At 43.6% G+C, this 23,974-nt stretch overlaps 2 protein-coding genes across 5 annotated transcripts in view; one reads left to right on the top strand and one right to left on the bottom strand.

Moving 5' to 3' along the window:
• mrpl11 (mitochondrial ribosomal protein L11) overlaps positions 1-22,902 on the top strand; it is a 33,849-nt gene extending 10,947 nt beyond the window's left edge. The window contains exons 3-6 of one of the 3 annotated variants that reach the window (XM_027013041.3): positions 13,294-13,389; positions 18,610-18,703; positions 19,452-19,611; positions 22,756-22,902. In XM_027013041.3, the coding sequence (XP_026868842.1) occupies positions 13,294-13,389; positions 18,610-18,703; positions 19,452-19,611; positions 22,756-22,840 (435 nt within the window). In that variant the 3' untranslated portion in view covers positions 22,841-22,902. Of the gene's footprint in view, positions 1-13,293; positions 13,390-18,609; positions 18,704-19,451; positions 19,612-21,305; positions 21,568-22,755 lie in introns of those variants that run through there. The other 2 variants (XM_027013040.3, XM_081699423.1) reach the window with 2 other exon arrangements.
• On the bottom strand, positions 336-6,230 carry tmem265 (transmembrane protein 265). Of its 2 annotated transcripts, none has more exons than XM_027013039.3 (2): positions 5,536-6,230; positions 336-2,450 (listed from the first exon to the last, which is right to left on the bottom strand). In XM_027013039.3, the coding sequence occupies exon 2, from the start codon at positions 2,446-2,448 to the stop codon at positions 1,402-1,404; it is 1,047 nt and encodes a 348-aa protein (XP_026868840.2). In that variant the 5' UTR covers positions 2,449-2,450; positions 5,536-6,230; the 3' UTR covers positions 336-1,401. The 2 variants fall into 2 exon arrangements, with proteins under 2 accessions (XP_026868840.2, XP_026868839.2); XM_027013038.3 differs by having other exon boundaries at positions 337-2,450; positions 5,556-6,227.
• Positions 22,903-23,974: the final 1,072 nt, after the last annotated feature.

Genomic DNA, 23,974 nt, shown 5'->3' with positions numbered 1-23,974 from the left:
GATGGTTCAGTCCAGGTGTCTGACACACCGTGACCTAGCGTACTGCTGGGTTATCTTAGGTAAGCAGGAACGCTGTGCATGACGGTGCTCCGGAAGAAGCAAGGGTTCTGCTACTATCACGTTTTTTTTTCTTCTCCTGTTTCCTTTCCTTGGACATGGAAGTTGCCTGCCAGGGTGGTGCATCTCTCCGAGTATTTGAAATGGAGAAAAGGGCAAAGATGAAAGCTGGAAAGATGGCCAGTTTATACATCTAATTTCTCTGAAATCTCTCTGAAGTGAGCAGCTGCTCTTGGGGGAAGTGCTCGGCAAAGTGCTGCAATGAATAGCCCCCTGCTCTCTGGAAAGGCGTCGGGTCGGTTTGCCGCCTTTTAAATCTGGCCCGTAAATACTCCCTCTTAAATCACACATGAAATCATGACTGAACTCTCACATAAGCACTCAAGCCTTTGATGAATGAGTCCCATTTCAATTAATAAGAGTAATAATGGTTTTCGGGTTAGGGGGGGGTGGTGATGATTGGCGAGTGCATTAATGGCAGCTGATGGAGACTGAATCAAATCCCTGACTGTTCTCCAGAACACACTGTCACCACCTCCTAGAGTTCGGCGTTCCTGGCCCTGCAGACTGACAAGCTCGTGTGATAATTGCACGTGTGCTTGAGCTGCTCTTTGTATGCTGTGTAATTGTGATATAGGAGAAAGTTTAAGTGAATTGGCCATCGTTTTCTTCATCATTTTATCCAACCCAGAGATTTGTCTCATGCCCTTTTGTGTACAGTAATATGGTGTACTATGGATACTTATGGTGTGCGCTCTGAAAGTGTTTAGCCCACAGTAGAAGTTCCCTTAAAGTAAACAGCAGAATCTGTTTTTAAATACCAGTTCGACTAACTGCGTTTTGAAGGAAATTCTCAAGCAGTATGTAAATAACATGTGGACAGTCTCTGTATTCTTTAGGTATGGTGGTTAACATAATGTGCCCATGACCATATCTAACAGTGAGCAAACAATGTTAGACACCCTTTTTTTTTTTTTTTTTATCAAACATTTTATTGAAGTCGGGTACTAATGGAGGTCATGCATCACAGTACATGGCAGAGGATAAAATTCATGATGAAAAGAATCAGGGGGGAGGGGCAACAACTTTAGTTTTAATTGTTGCTCTTAAAAGAAGGCACTTAGTTAATACACTCTCAGGTGTACCCTACTCATCCTTTTATATAGAAATCATACAAGGTGTATCAACACTCATTACAACAAAGTGTGCTAACAAGAAGAGAAAGGGAGCCCCCCTGTTTTGGCCAGAACACAGACTGCAGGAATTGGCAGTCTGTTGTTGTTGTTGCTGCTGTTGTCATTCATCTCAGGAAGTGGATGGCGGAACACGCATCCCTCTGTCTGTCTAGAGCTCATGGGAAATGTAGGCAGGTGCCAAGGAAGTGTCAACGGGGTCCAGGCTCACTTGGGAGAGAGAATGGCTATGACTATGAGACCGGGAGAGGGTGTGGTACCGGGAGGACTGAGGCAGCGTTGATGTGCATGCCTCTCCACGCTTCTCCGCTTGCTCCGCAGCGGCCCCTGGACTCTGGCTTCCGGCTCCAGCCCCGAGCCCCGCCCCTTCTCCAGCCCCGCCCTCCTGCCTGCGCATGTCCCATGCAGAGCTCAGCTTCACAGCCAGGGCCAAGAGGTTCTTCCCTAGGAACACAGTGGACACTCGCGGGTCCCTGTACCACAGCATGCCCACTCCCCTAAGCACCAGTGTGAGCACGTTGATGGTGACCAGGCTGAGCCAAGGGTAGACGGCCTCCCTGCGGGGTGCTCTCTGGGTCGGCATTGCCGCCACGCCCAGTTCCGCCAGCGACACGCAGGGTAGCAGCAGCAGCAGCACGTAGCAGTAGAAGAACACGATGCCGTCCACCCAGAGCGGCACGCCCGCGCCACCCTGCGCCTCCCACAGCCCCGCCTGCAGGTCCAGCACGTCTAGTAGGTCCACCACAACCCAGAGAAGGCGGCCGCGCAGCTCCTGCTTCCTACGCAGCGGCGTTACTTGGTCAGCGCCCGTCAGGATGAGGAAGAGTGAGGGCAGACACACAGACAGCAGGAGTGTGAGGGTCTTGCGGGCCAGCGGGTCAGGTGGTCGCCGCTCCTGCCTGTAGTTCTGGCACACGAAGAAAAGCTTGAGCTGCAGCAGCGACAGGAAGAGGAACCAGAGAGCGCTGGCGAAGCCGCGGCGTGGCGAGCGCGCCTCCGAGACCACGCCGGCGGAGACGAAGCGCAACGCCAGCAGGAAGCACAGGTCGCCCAGCGCCACGGCAACGCACGGCCACGCCGCCAGCCGCGCGCTGCCCCGTGGTCCCAGCATGCTCTGCTCCAGCAGGTAGAGGTCAACCACTGCCATGGTGCTCACGGTCACCAGGGCAGACACGCACACCTGGGGCGAGAGCAACATGCCTGGCACAGAAGGAGAGACAAGGGCACTGTGAGAATGTGCTTGTGTGTTAAGAACTGCATTGAGGGATATTTTTGGAGGCTATACAGTTCATACTCTCATGGCTCCACAGACCTAATTGGTTCTAGCATGAAATTACAATAACCAGTTAAAAGAGGGGTTCTTATCTTTTCAGCTTGGTCCTTTGGTGGTTAACATCCCTTTTCATTAAAATGTATTCATTGTGTGTAGCACAGCTATTAATTACATCGTGGTTAATTTAGTAATTAAATATTTATGTTCTGCTTGTGGCCACGTTTTTTCATACAGCGGTGTATGGACAGGAGTTCATAAGCTTTCAGATGCTCACCTACAAAGTGGACTTGGCAAACTGATCATGTGTGTAATCTCTGAGGAGAAAAGATGGCAATTCTGGTCAAGTCTAATATTTTAATGGGTACCTGACAGTTTACTGCACCCTAAATTGTAGCCTTCAAAATGTCATCTGTGTTATTTCCCATGTATTATATGAATGGCTAAAGGAGATCAAATGTGTGTGCTGAATTGTTTGTTTTAAGATGAAGGCCTAATTTTGGATTGGGTTAGATCCCCAGAAAGGCTCTGCAACTGCTTAAATCATTCAGATTACGTGGGCACATGCTTCCCCATCCCAGTGCAACTGTATATTTCCCAGGAGGTCACCTAGTTATGAGTTTGTCTTGCTCTCCAGTAATGAAAGTTTGAGTGCTTGAGTGCTTGTGTTTTTGCAAGTTTGCCAGGTTTTCTGGAAAGGGCCAATACACTAGTTATCACCTTATCACCTTATTTATTATGGATGATTTTGTGATAAAGTGAAGCCAGGCAGTCCATCAACTTGTTTTTGTTTGTTTGTTGGTCAGCCATTTTGATTTTCAGACATCACAACAGTGATTGATTTTCTCTTTTTTATGGTCTTTCACTTGCAGTATCATTTTCAACAGAAGCTTGTGTGTTTGTAAAGTGCTGCAGCTGTTTCTTTGGCATTCATATTTACAACAAACTACAGCATGGTACAAATTCAGAATGTCAAGTCCCATAGCCATACGATGTGTATACAGTGTGAACTCGTACGTTCTCCTTTCAAGAAATATTTCTGCTCAAGACAGTATAAAACTCTCCTATTGATTAGTGGGGAGAAATGATTGCAAGCTTTACGGTCCAATCGAAAGCGTGCCTCCTCAGTCCATTGAGCCCGTCATCTTACAGTCTCCAGCGAGCAGCTTGTATTCGCTGTGGGTGTCGTCAGGACTTGCCAGGATCGATGGCCTTTATAATATGAAAGTCATTAGCATTTAGGAAGTGCGGTAATGGCAACATTTTCAATCTGTGATCAAATCTGGAAAATGGTGCACTTGAAGTATTTAATTAACGCCGCTTGATGATGAGAGCTACGTTATTCAGAATCGCGATGAAATCCGCCGAAGACGTATGTGCGGCTTTAAGGAAGAGTGCTACGTGGGTGTGGGGTGTGCTGAAAAGTGAGAGAACTACGTAGTGAGACTGAAATGGGGCAGGGATGACGATCCATTACCTCGACTGTTTACAGACCTAATAAAGTATTAGCACATGATGGTAATAGTTAGTAAATAACCCCAGGGAAACGAGGGACACACGTGATAAGAGATGAGTGAGAGCACTGAAGGTCTGCTGGAGTGGAGATGTGGACCTCCAGAACACGAGATGGAAATGGATAAGAACACACTCACTGCTGGGGAACTGCAGAAATTAAATGCATTAATACATAGTGAAGAGGAAATTAAGGAAATGTGTTTGGTAAATGATCTAGAATGATTAATCCCCTCAGTGCTCACTGGTGGGAAAAAAGTGTTTGGGAGTACAGTTTGCTAATATCTGATTAAAACCAGACAACTTTTTTTAAACCCACAACCAATTTCCAGTGCTGAAATTAAATGGGCTCAAAAAGTGCCATCTGTGAAGATTGGATGTTAAAGTGGCATATCTTCTCTAATGCCGAATGCTGTAGCACTGGGACAAGCGCGTTCTCATTCAGGGCTGATAATTATTGTTATCCAGCTGAAACCTTGCATTTCTCTTAAATTGCCTTGTTGGGCCAGAACTCATCTGTCTGACGTGAGTGTCAATCCATAATTCATTTGAATATGCGAAGACAGTTGGATGGATGAGAGGGTTCCTGTCCTCGAGGCATATTAATAATGACTTGACTTTATCATCCAGTGACTATCAAGTGTCACTGCCATCACACATTGCATCCTGTTTTAGCATAAGTATGAGTAATGGCTCAGAAAGATGCACAGGGGTCTGTGTGTGTGTGTGTGTGTGTGTGTGTGTGTGTGTGTGTGTGTGTGTGTGTGTGTGTGTGTGTGAGAGAGAGAGAGAGACAGCGAGCGAGAGAGAGCACATACATGCATTATTCAAGCACAAATATCTTGATGGCCTTCCCCTCTATACCGAGAGGGTTGCCACAGACTGCTGAATATTAAGGAATTACCACTAATAACCTACAAGGAATGTATTCTGTGATTTTTAAAGGTATTTTTTGTTTTAATCCTCGTGTATCCGCAGTTGATTGGCAAATGGTGTGCGCGTACCATGCCTTCAGTTGGTTAGATGAGGTTATGCATTAGAAGTATAATATACATCAACAGTTTACGTTTTAGGTTATAGCAATAATCTTGCACATTAAATTACGGCTATTAAAAGCCAAAAGTTAAATGCCAGAAGACACGGGTCACGACATGCGCTATTTCTTACAGGTCAGATTTTGAGTAGTCACATTTTCGAACACACTTAAAAGAAATGCTTACCCTGTGCAATCTAGTTCTGCTTTGCTTAGGAACTTTTAGTACGTGGTTTCGAAATTAGGGATCCACACCAAAGTGACTTTACGTAAGTTTTTAAGCAAATAAAGACGCAACCTGTAGGCTGTAATGAAAGAGCAAGCCACACAATTAAAATCAAGTTTATGGAACAGGGGTATGAATAGTCGGGCTGTATTTAGGCTGCCAAAACGCATGCAGTTATCGCTCGACCTGACCTAAGCGAGCAGTCTCAACCGCTTAAGTACTGACCAGTGGAAAAACTGCATACCAATTTTTTCTTTCCGTTACCTCAAGTTGAAATGATCAGATCCAGGGTTTTTAGTCGCATTCGTCCAAAATCCCTCAGCGGGTTGGATAAATCGATGCGGTTGCTGCACCTCAACCTCACCAGATATTTGTAAATCCAAAGAAGCCATTTAGGCTCCGTGAAGCTCAATAGCTACATTGTCCAAAAGACGCCCCGCTGTTCTAATCGGGGTGGATGAAACTGTCGAATTGGTCTTTTCTTTCTTTCCTGTTCGGCGACTCCTGGAAAATGTTCAGTAAAAAAAGTCTCGCAAGGACGCCGGGGGTGTTTTATTTAGACGGGCGAGCAGAGGCGCGCGGGTAGCCCGTGTCGTCCCGCGCCGCCTTTCCAGATCGTGCTCCGTTCGCGAGCGCGGGCGCGGGCTCTGGCGACTACTGCTCGCGCGGGGGAGCTTTGCGGCGCTGAGGAGCCCAAGTCTGCCAGAAGTGCCGCGGAATCGTGTTATGCGTCGCCTCCCTTTTTTATGAGTTAATTTACATAACAAGACCGTTAATACCTGGTCAAGAGAATGTGCGCAACCCAAATGAGCACATCGCTACACAGAGTTTATGATTGCGGTGTGATTTGTAGGCAGCATACGTGCCCCTCGCACTCCTCCTCCCGCTACCTCACCGATTCGCCCATTTAGTTTTCTTTTTTTTTTCACCCCATTTTATTTTATTACTGTTCGCCATACCACTTCAGATTGCGTGTGGGGTTTTTTTTTGTTGTTGTTGTTTTTTTTAACGGTCTATTATCGCACCCGGTCGTGTAATTACAGTGATACTGGTTTAGTTACAGTTTTAACTGTATTCCACTAAAGGCCACTAAATCCCAGATTACGTTTCCATTAATAATGAATGATTGTGTCTAGATGGAAAGCGGATGGTGTTCTGTGGTGTTTTGATGTTGCTAAGATGTCACCTTATCGTTCTCTTACTATTTCATAAACCTTCATCCTTCCCCGTTCTAACTCCTAGAAATCCCGCCTCACGTGCATAGTCTGTCCGTTCAGCACAGTATTTCTTTCCTTCTTCCCAGAGCAGCATTTGATTCTCTTTGCTGGCATCCTGTTTTCTTTACATGTTTCCTGCAGCTATAGAAGACGGATGGCTGCAAAATGCTATCAAAATGGTGTTGTATTCATGAGCAGAGGTATTTCAGTTTGAGGAGTGGTGGTGGCATGTATACTAGCATACAATCATGGCAGGAGATTAGGGGAGCTGTGGATAGTCTTATGATTTTTCTTTGCATGCCAGTCATCATTTTCACATGACATGGAAATTAAAAGGCACCCTCTTGCACACGTGCCTGCTTTCTCTTCGGTTTTCGTTTTCTTTTACAACCTTCCCCCTCCACCTCCTGCTATCCTAGCGGGGGTCATCTTTGTGCAGTTTATTCAGACCCATGAGAGAGGCAGAAGAAAGGGAACCAGTCATCTGTCTTGTCACAATCATCTGTGTGCTCTGCTGGTTTTCAGAGAGAGATTTTCCATTGCCTGATTCCAATATATATATAAATATATATATATATTTGGTCGCCTGTCTCTTCCTCTGTTGCACCCTCCCCCTGTCTCACTCTCTGACTTTAGTCCCAGTGGGTGTGGTTGAAGGTCAGTTGGTTTCTGGATCTCCCTCAGTATAGCAAAGGGGATGAGGAAATCAATGTGCGGAGACATGCAATCGAGGGATTTGTGATCGTCCAGCAGCGCGCAGTTGTCACACGCGCCTATACGGGAAAGTCACGCACCATAAGGGACCAAGCTTTGGAAGGACGTGAAGGATACTCCTGGTGTGTTGAGGGCCCGATTGTTGCCCAAATGTCCCTTCCCCTCCCACACAAATGAGTCCCAATCCAGCATAGTACTTTTCCTCCACACCCCCCACGGCCATCTGTCACACACAAACTGTGAGCTGTCGCCACACACACCTCGTTTACCGATAGACAGGCCTACGCTGAAAATAAAGAATTCCTAGCCAAGACCGCTGCTAAGCGAGCCACATTCCTTAAGTGAGCGGTTCCTAGGTTCACGCCCACATCTTCTGATCTGCATGTTTTTGATACAGCCAAGATGATACAGTCAGAGAAATGTGGCACTGGGCAAGGAAGCCAAGTCTTTAATGGTCCTTGAATAGTAATTTGGTGGTGCTTCCTCTTTGCATAGGGTAAACATCGTCAGTCCGGTTGTCCATGTGCCCAGTGGTTTCTCTCCGTCAGCCTGAGACTCTTCTGTCAGATCCAGTGTGATTGATTAGATAACCTCTAAGAGATTCAGGGCTCTTTCAGGCAAGATTTACACTTTGCTAAAGCAGATTTAAGTCCTAGCTTAGCTTTGAAAAGACACCAATAAAATTACAGTGACGGATGAATGTCCTAGATGCCACGCTTTACAATACAGCATTAACACAAGTAAAAAAAAAACCTTCTGTGTATCTTATTATTATTATGATGATGATGAGGTGTGTGAGTGTGAGTGTGTGTGTGTGTGTGTGTGTGTGTGTGTGTGTGTGTGTGTGTGTGTGTGTGTGTGAGGGAGAGAAAAAGAACTCTATGAATTGGACTGAGGCCAGAGAAGATGTTGGGACCAGAATAGATTATGCCATTAAGAAGAGGAAGCCCTGTCATGACATTCTGCACAGCCCTACATCCATCCTTATATCATCCCTCACTACGGAGAGAGGCGCCCCTGGTTTTCATCGCATGCGGCAGAACATGTCCCTCACCCCTGCCGCCCCCATTCTGCTTTTGAAGCTTTGCCCAGCGTAGAGGGTTTGTGTTCACTGAAGCCAAAAGGCTAAAGTTAATCAGCTGCATGATGCCCTGATGGAAAGGAATGCGATAAAACAAGGAAGATGGCAGCAGATTAAATTAGGAAAGGGAGAATAGGGGGTAATTAATGAGTGTCTCACGCCGCAGAGTTTAATTAACCCCAAGTCCCCACCCGCCTGTGCCTGCACCTTGCTGCCCTCTGCCAGGGCGATGAATTGCCCATCTACGCGTGCCAGGGGGCAATTAATTCACTTTCCTGCCCCAAGGCCATGTCCTCGGTCAAACCTGTGCGCGCACACACCCGTGTGCACGCTGTCCCGTACACAGACTGCATTCCTTTCCCATCACCGTTGCACATGGCTGCGCTGGAGGAGAGAACACACTGCCTTGCGTCTCTTTAAATTTTCCCCTGTGAAAGTTTACTTTAAAAAAAAAAAAAATTATATATCGACTTTCCTCCCTCTCTCACCCTTCCGTTCACTCTGGTGCTTCCACACTTTGATCGCTGCCTGTATTTCCAGAACTGGCTCTTTTGTGATTTAAATGCCATCCTTTTCTCCTTTAGGATTTGCCCTTTTAAACTCTCATACAATGCTCTGTGCTTCAAAGTATTTCAAATACTAATTGAATATACAGAAGCCTTTATTCAGACACTTAATTGCACATTCTTTCATATATACAGACAAGTGGCATTGTCCTTCAAAAGCAATCCTTGGGAAGCTCTGTTCTAAAGCGATATTAAACCTTTTGAACCTCCCATCATCTCTCTCTTGCTCTCTCCATCCTCTCCATCTCTGTAATGGAATGAACCTGTAATCCGTATCCACATGCTTTATTCATGCAGGTTCTGTATGGTCCCTCCACAGACCAGGTCCTCAATACCCCTTCAGCTGCCTTTGTCAAATGTGCTTCCTTAGTGTTCGTATTGATCCTCGTTATGGTCCTCGAAAGGGACATGCCTCAACCACAGAGCATCGTTCTTCTCAGACCAGAGCCAGTACAGTTGAGAGACACACACACGCGCGCACACACACACACACACACACACACACACACACACACACACGCACGCACGCACACACGTGCGCGCACACACACACACGGTCCTTCATGCTGACCCCCATTCCTTTTCCAGCCTGTTCTTTCACATGTGTCTTTTATCCACCTCAGAGCTTCATTTCGTTAAAAAGAATTACTGGAGCTGAAAGGCCAGCGATGTTAGTGAAGCGACTGCAAGAAAAAAAATGGATGGCTGTGAATTGTAATGAAATACGAACAATGGCCTGTAAGATCCTCTGTGGTTAATGCACTGAGCTCAGTTCCACTCACATTCCCTGAATGGTTTCTAGAAGAGTTTCAGTTAAAAAAAAGTGTTCATGGAAGCATGTTGTCATTAGGCAATAAATAAAACTAGTTACAGGAAAAAATTGCTTTCTTACTCACTGAAGACACAGGCATTAAAGAACTCCCAAATTAGATGCATTCCATGTGACTTGAAAACTGCTTCCATATGAGCAAACCCAGAGCCATGCATGGTCTACATTTATTGATGAGTAATCACAGGCAAAAATTCTTTATACATACTGATACAGACAAACACTATGTTTCAGTTTTAACAGATTCAGAAAATTGGCAACTGGAAGATCAAAGCAGTTTCTGTGATAAATTCACTTAATAGTTTAGTTAAATCGATCATCCTACAAATGCTATTTTATCTGTCATGTATGTCTTTTTGCGGGCAGTAATGAACCTGTCATGGGGGAGGGTATACAACTTTTCATCCATATAAAACATCCCTATTTGGTCCCAAAACATTTTTTTAAAGCCATCCATGATTGGTGATCACTGCAAAGCATAACAGAGTTGTAACAGATTTGTGAAGAGTTTGATGACCTAACCTTGTCTCTGCACTTCTTCAAACAGCTTTTGACTGTGCATGCTTTGATCTGTAGCACAGAAGAACTCTTCTTGCTTTCTTAACATGATGCAGACAAACAGACTACACAGTCCTCGGTTTGTTCAAAAAGCTGCAAGGATTTTCCCAGGTGCTCATGTGATGGAGAGTCAAATAATTGTGACTTGCCATGGTGCTTCATTGGCTTTCATAGAGTTTCTTGTTGATTCCAAATTACTTTTTGTTTATAAAGCTCTTTTTGGATCAGCTCCATCTTATTTAACTGCCATTTTGAACTCATTTTCCTCGCACAAAATAATTTGGATCTTGGAGGACAGGGTTTGTTGTTCACTGCAGAGCTTCAAAGCAGTTAGCAGAGGGTAGATGGTTTAAAATGATGAAATTCTCATCTGATTATGAAATTGGTGTGTAAATTGGAGCTATTAATATGTGCTTTCCTCCTCTGAAGAGATCTTGCTGTTTAGTAAGGGCATTGCTACATTTCTTTGACATCCTTTCAAAAAACATAATAGAGCTTTTAAGTGGTGCATGTATTCCAGTGCAGTGACATGTCTGGTTTTTCAAATGGGATCATGCACAGCTGTGAAGACTATTCTATTCTTTTAAGACCTTTTGTCATAAAAGATATATTATGAGAGAATCAATGTGATGAAGAGCTTTAATATTCTTCACAAGTGTTGAGTAAGTTGTCTTGTCCAGGAGAGTGCCCCCATTGAAGTGATGAACAGCAACCATTTGGTTCCCGACTACTCTGCTTTTATCAGTCACTGTAGGGAAAAGAAAGTATTTAATTGGACTACATGACTTCAGGGTGATTAAATCTATGAGCTTCAGTACGGTGTGCTGTCAATTCGGCCGGCACATCAAAGAGAATGCCTGTGCCCCTTTTATTCGACACAGCGTTGCGGCGAAGCACGTTCTCACCGCATTGCCAAGACTTGTGCTTTTGCTAGCAGGATTTTTTTTTTTTTCCAGTCTTATGGTGGCCTCACTTAGGATAATGAAACATGGAGACGAGGAGCATCGCCTCTCGCTCCTGCTTGGCCGTTGCTTGGTACTATTTGAGTGTCCCGTGCGGTGTGTCGAGCACTTCCACCACCTCCCATTACAGCTGCCCGTCCCCCCTCCCCCCGTGATGCGGCATCTCCTATGGATGTGTCTGCTATCTGTCGTCCACACACAGCAGGTCTCCTTGTTAGAAGTCCCTTCCAGTTCTCATTTTTTGTGCCATGAGGCGGAGTTGCTAAGTGAGTGCAGGATGGCGTGACACTCTGCCAGTGTTGCTCTGGAAGACGATGCTCCCCCAGATACCACTAATACTAATCCATATTTCATCAGGTGTTATGCTGCCCCATCTTCAATTCTACTCCACTCTGTTGTTTTCAACTAATTGATGACTAAGAGATGCCTGCAAGGTTGACATGACATGAATTTGTGAATAGTAGTTAAGAGCAAAAAGTAGGTTCATGGGCCACTGCTCGTCATACCATTAGTGAAATTTTTGATTGTGTGTTTCTTTCTCTGTGTGTGTGTGTGTGTGGGTGGGTGGGTGGGTGTTTGTGGTTGGTTGGTTGGTTGGATTTTTGTTTGTTTGTGTTTTCTAATTAAAATGATGCAACATGTCAGCACAATAGTCGCACCATCTGCCATGGGGAAGATTATTTGGTGCCTGCACCAAAGCATTTGACCCATCCAGACAAGCAATATTTCTTGATGTGTCGTTATCTTTCCCTGAATAAATTTCTCCTTAGGTGCATTATTGTAGTCCCCAAAGTCTGTGTTGATTGTGACCTATTCTGACGGAGAAATGTATTTACTGCACTTTTGAAGGATGAGTTCAGCATTTTGAACCCTACCACTTTGTATCATATCTTCAGCTGTCACCGGTTCCAGACACCTCAGTTTTACCGTCTGTGGGCATACTTTAAGCTCTCTACAAGAAGAGGTGCTTACAACAGAACATTTTTATAAATAAACTCTGCTTTAAACCTTTTCCCCTCGAGGGCCTCGGTGTACTACATTGTTATTTATACATAATGTATTTTTTCTGTTGCTCTAATAACCATGATGGAAGTCCTGAATCAGGAGCTGGGTAATTACCTGAGGGGCTAGAGCAGAGAAAACGCCATGTCATACTGGATTTGAGGAGTGTCACCCTAAACCTTTACACTCGACCCATATATGAGCATATTTTAATATAAAGGCAGTCGTTTCATATGGCCACACACTCAAGATGTAAGACTACATTTAGAGCTATGCTATGTTTTAAAAACAGTGGCACCTAAGGACTACTTCTAAGGGTGGGTCTGACCTTTCCGTTTTTCCTTTTGGGCAACAAATTCCATAGAAGAGTTCCTGTTCACTCAGACGAATGTCTGGGACAGGTGACCGCCTGCTATAGTGATGAGCAGTTTGGGTCAGAAATTCAGAACCTACATTAAAGGCAGATACCTTTCCCGGTAGCACAGTGCTCGTCTCGGTCTTGGTGGAGATGCTGCTTCCAGCAAGGTTTGCTAGCGAAAGGTCAGTGGAACTCTTCCAACTGTAATTAAATTACTGATTAGGAGGCTGCATTCGTGACATGCCCAAGGAACACAGGAGAAACGACACCCAGTACTCCCGTAAAGTGAGCCACACATATAGCGTGCTCTCTGGCTGATCCAGCATGGGCTCAGTCTCAAAAGCTTGATGACTAACACACACACACGCACACGCACGCGCGCACGCACACATACACTTGGCTAAATAGGCTCTCCTCCAGGCTCGTAGTCTTGACACTAGCATGGGGAGCTGAGCATGCACAGGCCCTCGCAGTGCACCAATGAGTTATTGAATGATTGACACTTAGCATACAGCCCTTTAAATGGTCACTGGTATTCATCGAAGGAAATGTTGCTATGAATAGCAGCCTGATAAGTGTGTGCACACAGCTTTCTACTATATATATATATATATATATATATATATATATAGATAGATAGATAGATAGATAGATATAATGTGTGTGTGTGTTTGTTTGTTTGTTTATGAATCTGGCCGTCTGTTTGTTCTTCTAGAGGGGGATCCCGATTGGTGTGTTTTGTAAAGACTTCAATGAGAGAACAAAAGACCTTAAAGAAGGCATCCCTCTTCCCATCAAGATCTACGTCAAGGTAACATGAGTGGCCCTTTTTGGTTCAGTCACACGGTTAATTCTGTTCATTCCCTCTTACCAAGGCCACCCTTTACACTAGGCAAAGGAGCAAATACAAATTACATTTATGCGTAGATGTTAAATCACTTATTCTTAAATATGTACGAATATATTTTCAAAATGCCTGTTATCTAGTAGCAGTTATGGTCAGTAATCTTGCAGGAGCAGCACCACTGGTCACAGTTATAATTCTGTTCCATTTTTTTTTTTTTTTATGCAATGATGGCTACAGCGTGGACAGGATGTGCTTCAAAGTGATTTCCTGAGTGCTGAGATGAAATAAAAATCAAAGTTATCTGAGCAGCGCAGAGAAATGCATAAAGAGGGAAGGTTTCGTTGATGTCGTGGCACTCCCGACATTTAACCAGTATTTTTCAGTCACTGGACATAATGTTAACGCTAAACTGGACATAATGCTAGCACTAAAGTCGCATAGATTCCCACTTTTCAATAAGTCATACTGGACAGCTTCCAAATGGCTTTTCATTATTTGCAGTGAGTCATTTTTAAAACTTGCCAATATTAATTTCATTACAGGTAATTGAAATGCGTGAGTTATAGAGACGTTACAGTGTTATTGCAAGATTTGAATCTATGTGTAATGGGCTTCCATTCCTGTTGTTCACAAAGGGTCCCAGAATCTCTAAACCAGCCTCTGCCCACTGTTGTGGTAGATTATCACTATTGATCTGTGTGAACTGACAGTCCTCGTTTATGCAGTTTTAACAAGTCATTTGGGATGCCCGTATAGGGTGCTGCCTTAGCCGCGTTACCGCAGCGACGTAAATGGTCTTAAGCGGCTCTTGGCAGCATGGCACTGGTGGTCGAACGGAAGCGCCGTCAACGCCGAATTCAGCGGGACTGCATCTGTGACTTTGACTATGACTTTGAAATTCAGCCGACGCAGTGGTGCAGGGCGTCGAGGTTTCAGCAGCTGTCAGCTTGCCTGATCTTGTTTATTGTCCATACGTTTGCCAAAGACATTGTTAGCATTTCAGCTCCTGGAGTTAAACCTGTCCATGTACTCGGCTCAGTGATTTGTGGACTTTGTAGGCAACTGAAGGATTTGTCTCTGGGGCACATTAGAAGAGTTTTACCTGACACCTTCAATTTCTCGTTCCCTCTCTGTGCAGTCATTCCATCTCCTCTTCTCTCCCCATTTCTTACCCACCAGATAAAACTAAATGAGACCGGGTGTAGCCTGTCTTAATCTTTTAAATAAAGATGGATCCGTGGGCATTAGTACTGCTTGCAGAATCAATGCCAGTGCAGTAGGTTGAAAGCCCATTACAGAAGTTGTGAAGAATGTCTTTACATTGAACAGGGGTCATCGATGACTGATTGTAAAGCCTCTTGCATGACAATGTTAAGAAATTTAGTCCTGAAGGCAGGCATCAGTTTCAGTTTCTTCTGTTAGGCTTAAGTGCTCAAGTATTTATCTTGCATTGTAACCTTCTGTCCTCCTAAATCAACTGGAGGCATTTTAAAAGCAAACCCAGACATCGTGATCGAGTTTACTGACACGGCGATGGAGCCATCTACTCCTCCATGCATGCGTTTGCCTGGAGCAAAACCCAGAAAATGCTGTATTTTAAAACTAATGGGTTGTTGGTAGTGTTCTGCTGCAGTCAGAGTCTGGGGCTTCGAGCTAGGGCTACAGTTAGACCTTTGCAGCAGCACTGTCAACTTCGGGCTGAATCCCCTCACGGCAGCCTGTCGGCCCTGGCAGCCTGGAGGATGAACATGTCCCGCTCTGCTGTCTCTGCCGTGTTTGTGTTGCAGCATCGCTGCTCCCTGACCTAGCTGGGAGACGTTTTCAAAGAGACCAAGTGAGAACAGTCACTTTGCTACCGTTATGTATTCAGCTGCATTGCACTAGATTTAAAGGCACACATTGCAATTTTTACAGCACTGCAGTTCAATTTGCCAGACCCAAAGAATACTTTTGTAAGCTTTAGAAATTTCTAGAACCAACATGGTTTCTGGACCTGTCTAATGATGGAACAGAAATGTCACACTTCTCACTCACATAGCGAATCACAAAGATGGTAATTCTAAACATCACAAAAAGATATTTTTTTAAAAAAGCAAACATTTAAAAAAAAAAAAAAAAAATTTAGGAATTGACAGTGGTTCTGCAAAGACAGCAGCCTTTAGAAAGCTAACCTTGAACTCTTCTCCCTAACTCAACATATTTCCAGAATATACTAAGTTCCTGTTTTATTAGAAACATTTACCTATTAGAGACACCTTGTACACAAGTAGACATTGGCTCGTTAATTGCAATGCAGAATGGTTGGCCAATTAAATTCCATGAGATAAATTACATTGACTTTTTATTATTGTATTTTATTTATTCATTTAATGTTTACAACATTTTTTTATTACCACCTTTGAACACTTATTAGTTGCTGTATTTAAAAAAAAAAAAAAAAAAATTTAAATGAGTGCAGGTCGACTTAAGCAAACCAAGACAATGCAGGCAATAACGATGTTAAATAATTGTTCATTTAAACTCAGCAATTTTGTGTTTCATTTATTATTAAATTGTATTTTTTATAATATCCAAAAAATAATAACATATCGTCATTATATATCGGCTGCTCTAGTCTAATTATTGGCATCTGGTCCATATTGGTCAACCACTAATGCACAATTTGTGTTAGCCAGGACCACTGGTGGCTACTTTTGCATGGCAAATCAGCAGCTTGTTGCTCCAGCACACGTTACCATGCTACTACCATGTTGGCAACACTGTTGTATTAAGAATGGACCAACAACCATGCTGATCAATTATATCTTGTCAGCAGTGGTTCAGTGGTCAAGAATCTGACCTGTGATGAACAGAGTAGAAGCAGGCTCAAAGATTGTGGCGAAATGTAATCTATAGTGCCTGTAGGTGCAAGGAAGTAGTTTCTAAAGAGGTGGATGAGGAGCGTATGTGAAAGTGGTTCAAAACCTGGTTAAAATTTCCACATTAACTATTAGGTTAGTTCTATCCTATTCTCTCTTAAGGCTTTCAGTCATAACTATAATCGGTAAACTTCATTGTGTTTCTCTTCCTAGGCTAAGTTCAGAGCCTTCAATTTTCTTCTGTCCCTGTTATAAGGGAGTTCATTATTATAACAAACATTAAAAGCTTTTCTGTTTGATGTGACCATTATGCTTAAATATGCATGAGGTTGTGCCGTTCAGTTATAATGCACATTTTGCTGACAAAATATATGGGATTATTTTTCTAGTCCTCCAAGTGTGTTGAAAACTAGGCCAGCATTTTCACATTATGCATCCAACTCACGAATCTGGACTTCTCATCATGTTTTCATTGCTTAAATTATTTGAGCCTTTACAGCTAGCCGGTTAAAAGCAGTTTTTACACTTTGGGTCTTTAAACTCAGCCTGAAGAAGTCCTTGAATGTGCCCGAGTTTAATTTGGCGACTGTATAAATGCAAAAACCAATAATCAGTAACTCAACAAGAGGAAGGAGCGAACTGTTTTACTACATGTGCCAGTTTTGCTTTACCTGCTGGCCATGCGACTTTACGGCCTCGGTGAAGGCTGGTCACCAAGAACCAGGCACCACCTCTCCTCTCTAATTGAGAACCATGATGGCTGAATTCAGTTTTACATACTGCACCACGTACTACCCCCACCTGCCGTTTCTTAGGGTACAGTCATGAATACTAAATTTATTCAAGGCAAAGAGCCTCTGGAATACAGGAAGATCTTCTAGGTGGTGGTGGTGGTGGTTGTTGTTGTTATGCATTTGTGTTTTACTGCATGGGCCATTTCACACCTTGCTGGTATGAGGGACTTTGGCAGAACACCCTGTGCTGAGAAGATTTGCTGCTAGACCACATTTATTCTGTTTGGGCAGTATGACCGGTTCACAGGACCTCATAGAGCCTGGGGATACCATGGTGCTTGTATCCACCCTGATGGTCATAAAGAATATTTCACAGAGGTCCAACAAAAATGTTTTTGCATTATGCTTCCAGCAATGTTGTGCTGCCAACTTCACTATTGATTAGGGCCAAAGTTAGTCATTTTGTTTTATGTTGGGTAGGACTGGTCTAAAACTCAGCTGAAGGGTTACAATAGCATTGTAGCTGATGCCCTAAATTGCAAGTGATGCTTATTAAAAAAAAAAACAAAGTTAATGTGATTATGCAAACACAAGGCAAATATGTCGTTATATTGAGTTTCTCTGAGCTCTGTGGACTCAGTAAACAGCCTGCATTTAAACTGATCTGTAGCACTTTTCATTTCTGAGCACAGCAAAACTTCTAACCGAGTCATTTCACCTTGCTTGTGCCTTGAATGATGTGCCAGAAATCTGCTGCCAATCCAAACATGGCAAAGGGGGAAATCCTCATCAGGCTTAATGATAGTCAGTCTGCATTTCAAGGCATAGTTTAAAGTGATGGCCTTTTGCCCTCTGTGTTGAGCGAGAGATTAGCCCAGCCAGCCTCGCCTAAGCGGTGGCCAGAGTTCTGGGTGAGGGAATGTCTGGTTGATGGTGCTGCACAATACCAGCTTTAAGGTTTAGCCGGACGGCTGCGGCTATTTCGGCGGGCCCGTGTTGCCGGGTCAAACTCCCTGTGAAGTCCCGCTGGACCCATTAAGCTGTCTGCTGTGCTCTCATTGTCTTTGATCCTCTGTGTGACGCTTAATCCGCTCTGTAAAGCTTGTGTTGCAGAAAGCCAGACAGGGGCTGGGTGGGCTAGTGAGTGGGTGTGTGCGGCTCAGTTTTATCAGATACAGAGTCTGTGAACGGCTGTCAGGGGCTGTGGATGCCAATTGGATTCTTGCAGGGTTCATAGCACTGGTGGAGGGAAAGGAATGTGGGCTCATCTTCCTACAGAGGCCAGTGTCACTAATAGCTAGAGGTTTCTGTGGAGAGACAGAAGCCTTGATTTTAGGGCAAGATAACAAGCCTTCCTTCTGAATGTGGATGCTTTTTTTATGCAGACCTGTATTTATTTAACATACAAGAGACATGCAAAAACAAAAATGCAGAATACTAAGTGTGTGTTTGAATAAAATATTTTATGACACCTGCTTTTGACTGTGTTTTCAGGCTATGCTAGATATTTCTTACTGCTACATTTCTCGAACTTACAATGGCCTCTTAAAGGAAGAAATCATGTTGAGTCAGTATCTCTCTCCTGCCTCCAGCCGGACAGGACCTATGACTTAAAGATTGGGCAGCCCACCGTGTCTTACTTCCTGAAACAGGCTGCAGGCATCGAGAAAGGTGCAAGCAAGACAGGTAAGGCAAGCGCACGTTACCCTACACTTCGCTCGGCAGCTCATTTGCACCGCTCAGTCCCAGGTTATGTTCCAGCTATGGACAGACCTTCCCCCATAGGCTGTTTGACTTCAGATTTCTTTTTCTTTTTTTTCTTTTTTTTTATCCTCCTTTGGATGATTTATTTGATGATATATTTATGGAAAATTCCTTTGCGGAAAGTGGGTGGAAAAGGGTCTGCGTGGATGAAAAGAGAATTATAGATTTTGCTTTATTTTCCCCCACATTCTGGTCCTTCTCAGTTATTCCCCCTTTTAACACCCACCCTTCACACCTTTTTCCCTACACACTCCTCTGAAGGTTTCCTGCTCACACTGTCTCACACTCTCACCTTCACGCCTGCACGCCCACCACCCCGCCTCTGCTCTCTGAATGAACGAGTGAATAAGGTTACACTCGCACAGTGCCATTCTCAGGGCCCAAGGACGCTTTACAGTCAACATGCAGCTTTTGCAACCAGTCACCACACCGGCATTGACTCTCTCTGCTGCCTCAAGTTCAAGTTCAAGTTCGGTTTATTCGTCACATACATAGTCATACACAGTATAATGTGCAGTGAAATGGTGGAGAGTGCTCTGTCCAAACTGAGGAAGAGAACCAGGGGTGCATAGAGAAAAAAATATATATATACAGATAAATATATATATATTCTCTCTGCCTCAGCCTCAGGTCTTCTTAGCAGCTGCACGATTTTTGACCCTCTTCCCAGGGCACGAGATAGCCGGGATGGTGTCCTTGCGGGCGGTGTACGAGATAGCGCAGGTCAAGGCGCAGGACGAATGTTTCCGGGTGCAGGACGCCTCTCTGCAGACGGTGGTGAAGAGCATCATCGGCTCAGCCAAGTCCCTTGGCATCCAAATTGTCAATGAGTAAGAACACATCATCAACCACTGGTCCCGAACCATAAACATGACATACAAGCCATTATATATAACATATACGATACATATGTGACATACAAGACATTATATACAACGTATGCAACACATATGCGACACACAATCCATTATATACAACGTATACAACACAAACGATATGCAAGACTAGATACACCAAACATACAAAATATATACAGCAAGTGGAGATGTTTTTAGTTTGTTTGTTTATTTAATAATTCATAACATCCATTTAAGCAAGCTGGAGTAGTACTGATGCAAAGGCTAAAAATCACAGGATTAAAACCACAATAAAACCCCAAGGCTTGCTTTCAAGTGGTCCTCGTCAAGCGTGGCGAAAATAGAGAAAGGGATTAAAGATTAACATTAAAAAATCCAATATTGTACAAAAAGCCAGTAAATAAACAGTAAATCAGAAAATTGGTATAAATCTGCATATATAAATTTGTATCCCCTTTTACATCTTGGATTTTACTTTCCTCTTATAATGTGAGATTCATGAAGAACTACTGAAGAAGCCTTACACATACGTTTACCTCCTCCTCTATCAGATTATTATAAACGATCTGCTGTCATGACCACTTGTTGATGACTGTACTCCAGCTGCTCCACTGCTGCCGGCTGCGTGTGTTTGGGTGGCAGCGAACATTCAGCCCACCAGCCCATTAGGTGCTACTAACTTGATGTGAACAACTTACTCCTCAGACTTAAGCCTTTGCTAAATAGAAAAGGCATACAAGTCTTGCTGATCGGATGCGGATGGGGTGTCTGTGTGTGGGTGGGTGGGTGGGTGGGGGGGGGGTTTAAATGAAGTAACGCTATGTTCAGACATGCAATGTACCCTTAATATTGCCATTAAAATTAAAATAGCATTTGCTTGATGCATGCTCACACATCTGCTGTTCCTCATGCATAACCTATATACTCCACACCACTTATCCGCAATCATCAAAACAGTGATAATGAATGTGCATAAATTGTAGTGCCATTTTTCCACACTGTCAGAGTACAACTTGAATTTATAAAATGGATCAAATGGATTTGTTTTTCAGGCTCAATTGGAATTTTCATCACTTCCTGTATGTGCAGCTTAGATTTAAACCAGACACACCTAGTTTAAAAATTCAACTCTATTTTTGTGTTTCTATAATCAGTGGTTAAATTAAGAAATCTCCAAGTTATGTAAAGCTTTACCTTTTTTTAAATCTCTATCCAGAGATGGCGTGGGAGAGTAGGTTTCCCTTTTTTTGTTACCTGACAAAGCTATTTTCAGTTAACTTGCTTACAACAACCGACAACCAGTTTTCAATGTCATTATGCCAGTGTGATTTATCAGCATTTGGACAGGTTACAAGGACAGGACCTCAATACAAAGGTGATTTGAGGCCTTGGGTCCCTCTCAAAGATAATATTGTTGTCCTGTGCCGAATGAACCATGTCACCACAACACAGGCAGCCAGTGTGCATGTGTGCATTTTATTTAAAAAAAAAAACCAAAAACGCCTGAAATATGCCTCTTCCAGCGTATTTCAGCGAACCGAAGAGAATTTTGAAATTCTAGTGTAACGCGGGTCTGTCTCTTTGTCTCTCTCATTTCTGTCACCTCCTCTTCCTGTGGTATGTCATTACTGTTCTTCCCCTCTGCTCTCCTGTCACTGCTCTGTCAGCCTGTCACCACAGGAGTATGGGGAGTTCCTCCAAGAGCGCGAGGAGAGGCTGAAGGAAGAAGCCGCCTCCATCGCAGAGGAGCCCGCTGGGAAGAAGACATGAAAGGGGAAAAATAAGCACACCGGATGTGCCGACTTCCTGTACTTGTGGAACTACCTGTCAGCACTGCCTTGCAGTCTTCCGAAACATCTTATTTCTGGATGAATGGAATTACACACTGTCTGTCTTTGGTCATAAAATACACTTGTTTTACACCCTGAACTGATTTCTTGGTGGTTATGCAGCCTCATTTTTTTTAATTCTCTCTTGCTCGCTCTCATTCTTTCTCTCACTCATCCCCTCTCTCGGTTTCTGTCTCTCCGGTGTTTCTATCTGTCTTGCTTGTTCACTCAAGCACTTCCACTTTGTTCTTTTTCTATCTGTCTCCATCCTGTGCTTGCCGTTTCATTTGAATTCATGTACTTGAACAATGCTTCAGAAAGCTCAAATCTGACCTGAAAGAAATTACTTTTGCAGCTAGCACCTGTCTGATGGCTAAACACCATTTTAACAATATGTAGTGTCAAGACAATAGAGTCATCAGTCACGGAACATCTTTGCTGGGATTGTATGGGCTTTGTGAATAAGTAGTATAAAAAAGTTCATAAAAGTCAGTAGAAGTGGGTATGACTGCACTGCAGGTGTCTTGTCAGAAGTGAAGGTTGGAGTAACATAAAGGAAGGGTTGTTTCTGTTTGATAACAAAAGAGATTGCAGTGGTTCATTGGATCACCTCCATCCCACCTCTGTTGACTGACAGCTTGAATATGTTCAATATTGGTATCTGAAGCCCCTAAACGAGTAGCTACCTTCCCAAATTCCTTGAAATGGAGCAAGGAGGGATCAGTCATCCCTGGCCATTTCAAGGAACCTTGAAGCCAGTGACTGTTTGGCAGGTGTCATATTTTTTCTCTGCCTCCCTGTGGATGTGATGGGCAAGAAGACTGGTATGACTGGTCAGAAAAATATTAGCATGAGATTCATGACCATTGATGGCCATTCTATGAGGCAGAATTGCTGAACAGGGCAGTCTCATTGACATGCATTACCTAGCTTCCTGTGAGCTTCTGTTTTCCCTTTGGGAAGGCTTTGTGTCTCAAAAGCTTGCAGTGTTTGCAAACCTGAAGCTTTGCAAAACAAAATGAATAATACGGACACCATTTTAAATCACTACGATATTCACAGAAAATATGTTCTTCGGGGAAATATGTTGGATTTCATCCCTTTCCTTGAAGGTGATTCCCCCAGTAAACACGCAATGCATTTTATTCCCACCCACAACAGATTTTGTTGTTTCCTTGGTTTCTTGTTCCCTTTAGGACCCCAGGAGATCTGTCAGTTTTCTGCCTGCCTGCACAGTTTGTGATAGCCTTCCTCTAACTTTTCATTAATCGTCTCTTTATGATCACAGGACCTCTGTGAGGTGGATATCTTTGGGTAGCAGACTATTCTCAACTCAGCCACGACCCACCACCATACCACTACCACGGCGATGAAGTCCATGGGTTGGGAAGGGTCTATCGTCAAGATAATATTTGAGAATAAAGAATGAAACGCAGAGGATTAATTTTATGTATGTCCTTTCTTCCTCGGGAGAAGGGTATGATCATGTGAAACGGCCACAAGGTGGCACTGCACAAGCCAAGAGTTTTGGATAATCTATATGCTGAGGAAATATTAGGCATTATACTAAGTAGGCCTGTACTGAGTTTAACGTCTCTAAATACAAAAAAAAAGTCAATTGATTCGATGTTCTATTCATTCGCTGTGTTATTACATACCGTTAACTGCATGAATAATGGAGGATACTAAGTCACCCGTGAATAACCAGAACCTTGGCGTTAGGTTACTTCCCCGCATTTAAGGTTCGAATGGTTGATGCTCGCAACATAACTCGTTAGTAAACAAATACGTCAAATGTGACACGCGCAGTTTTTCACCATTTCGGACGATCAAAGTGAATCGTGAACACGTCGGACACTTGGTGCTGGATATGTCTGGAAAATATTGTAGGCAGACGCTTTCGTGCCAGCTATCCTTATTCCCCGCTAACTTAAAAACTCACGCAAGATAATGAAATATACAGAGATTTATGCCATGTACGTGATCTGTACAGAGCCACGTCTAAGCATACCATTAACACCCACTGGTAGCAAAGAAGAGCTCGCCATCTAGCTTATATTGTCTACCATAGACTAGGTTATCAACATGATGAACCAAGATGTCTGGTGGTGTTTTATATCAGCATTGCTGTTGGCCGTTGCGTTGCGTTCACGGTTTGGTATAAGGAGCAGATATCTATCATTACACCCAGTTTAAAGGAGGTGGCCGTTTTGATGCTGAACGTGAGTATTGCATTCTCGATGGGCCTCTACGCACCTGAAGGAATTTGGCCAACATGCCACGTTCTTGCTATTTCACACATATCGAAGTACAGAAATGTTTGGGAGCACTTCTGCACCCATCGATCGTTTGTGGCTGTCTCGGTGTGTAGCTGCATAATTAGTACATTTAAGTCTATTTATTAGATACACATACTCCATGAGGATGAAACAGGACATTATACTGTGGATCTTTAGTTCTAAATCATTACAAAGATGATATAAAATCTAACCTAAATGCTGCTAAAA

This window comes from Electrophorus electricus, chromosome 16 (genome assembly GCF_041902795.1).
Source record: "Electrophorus electricus isolate QZ-2024a chromosome 16, ASM4190279v1, whole genome shotgun sequence".
In the NCBI taxonomy this organism is placed as follows: domain Eukaryota; kingdom Metazoa; phylum Chordata; class Actinopteri; order Gymnotiformes; family Gymnotidae; genus Electrophorus; species Electrophorus electricus.
Note: the sequence above shows the minus strand (reverse complement) of the source record. Positions and strands in the feature narration are given on the sequence as shown.

Excerpts from the sequence above, each read along its gene's own strand:
- tmem265 (XM_027013039.3), bottom strand. The coding sequence starts at position 2,448 with ATGTTGCTCTCGCCCCAGGTGTGCGTGTCTGCCCTGGTGACCGTGAGC.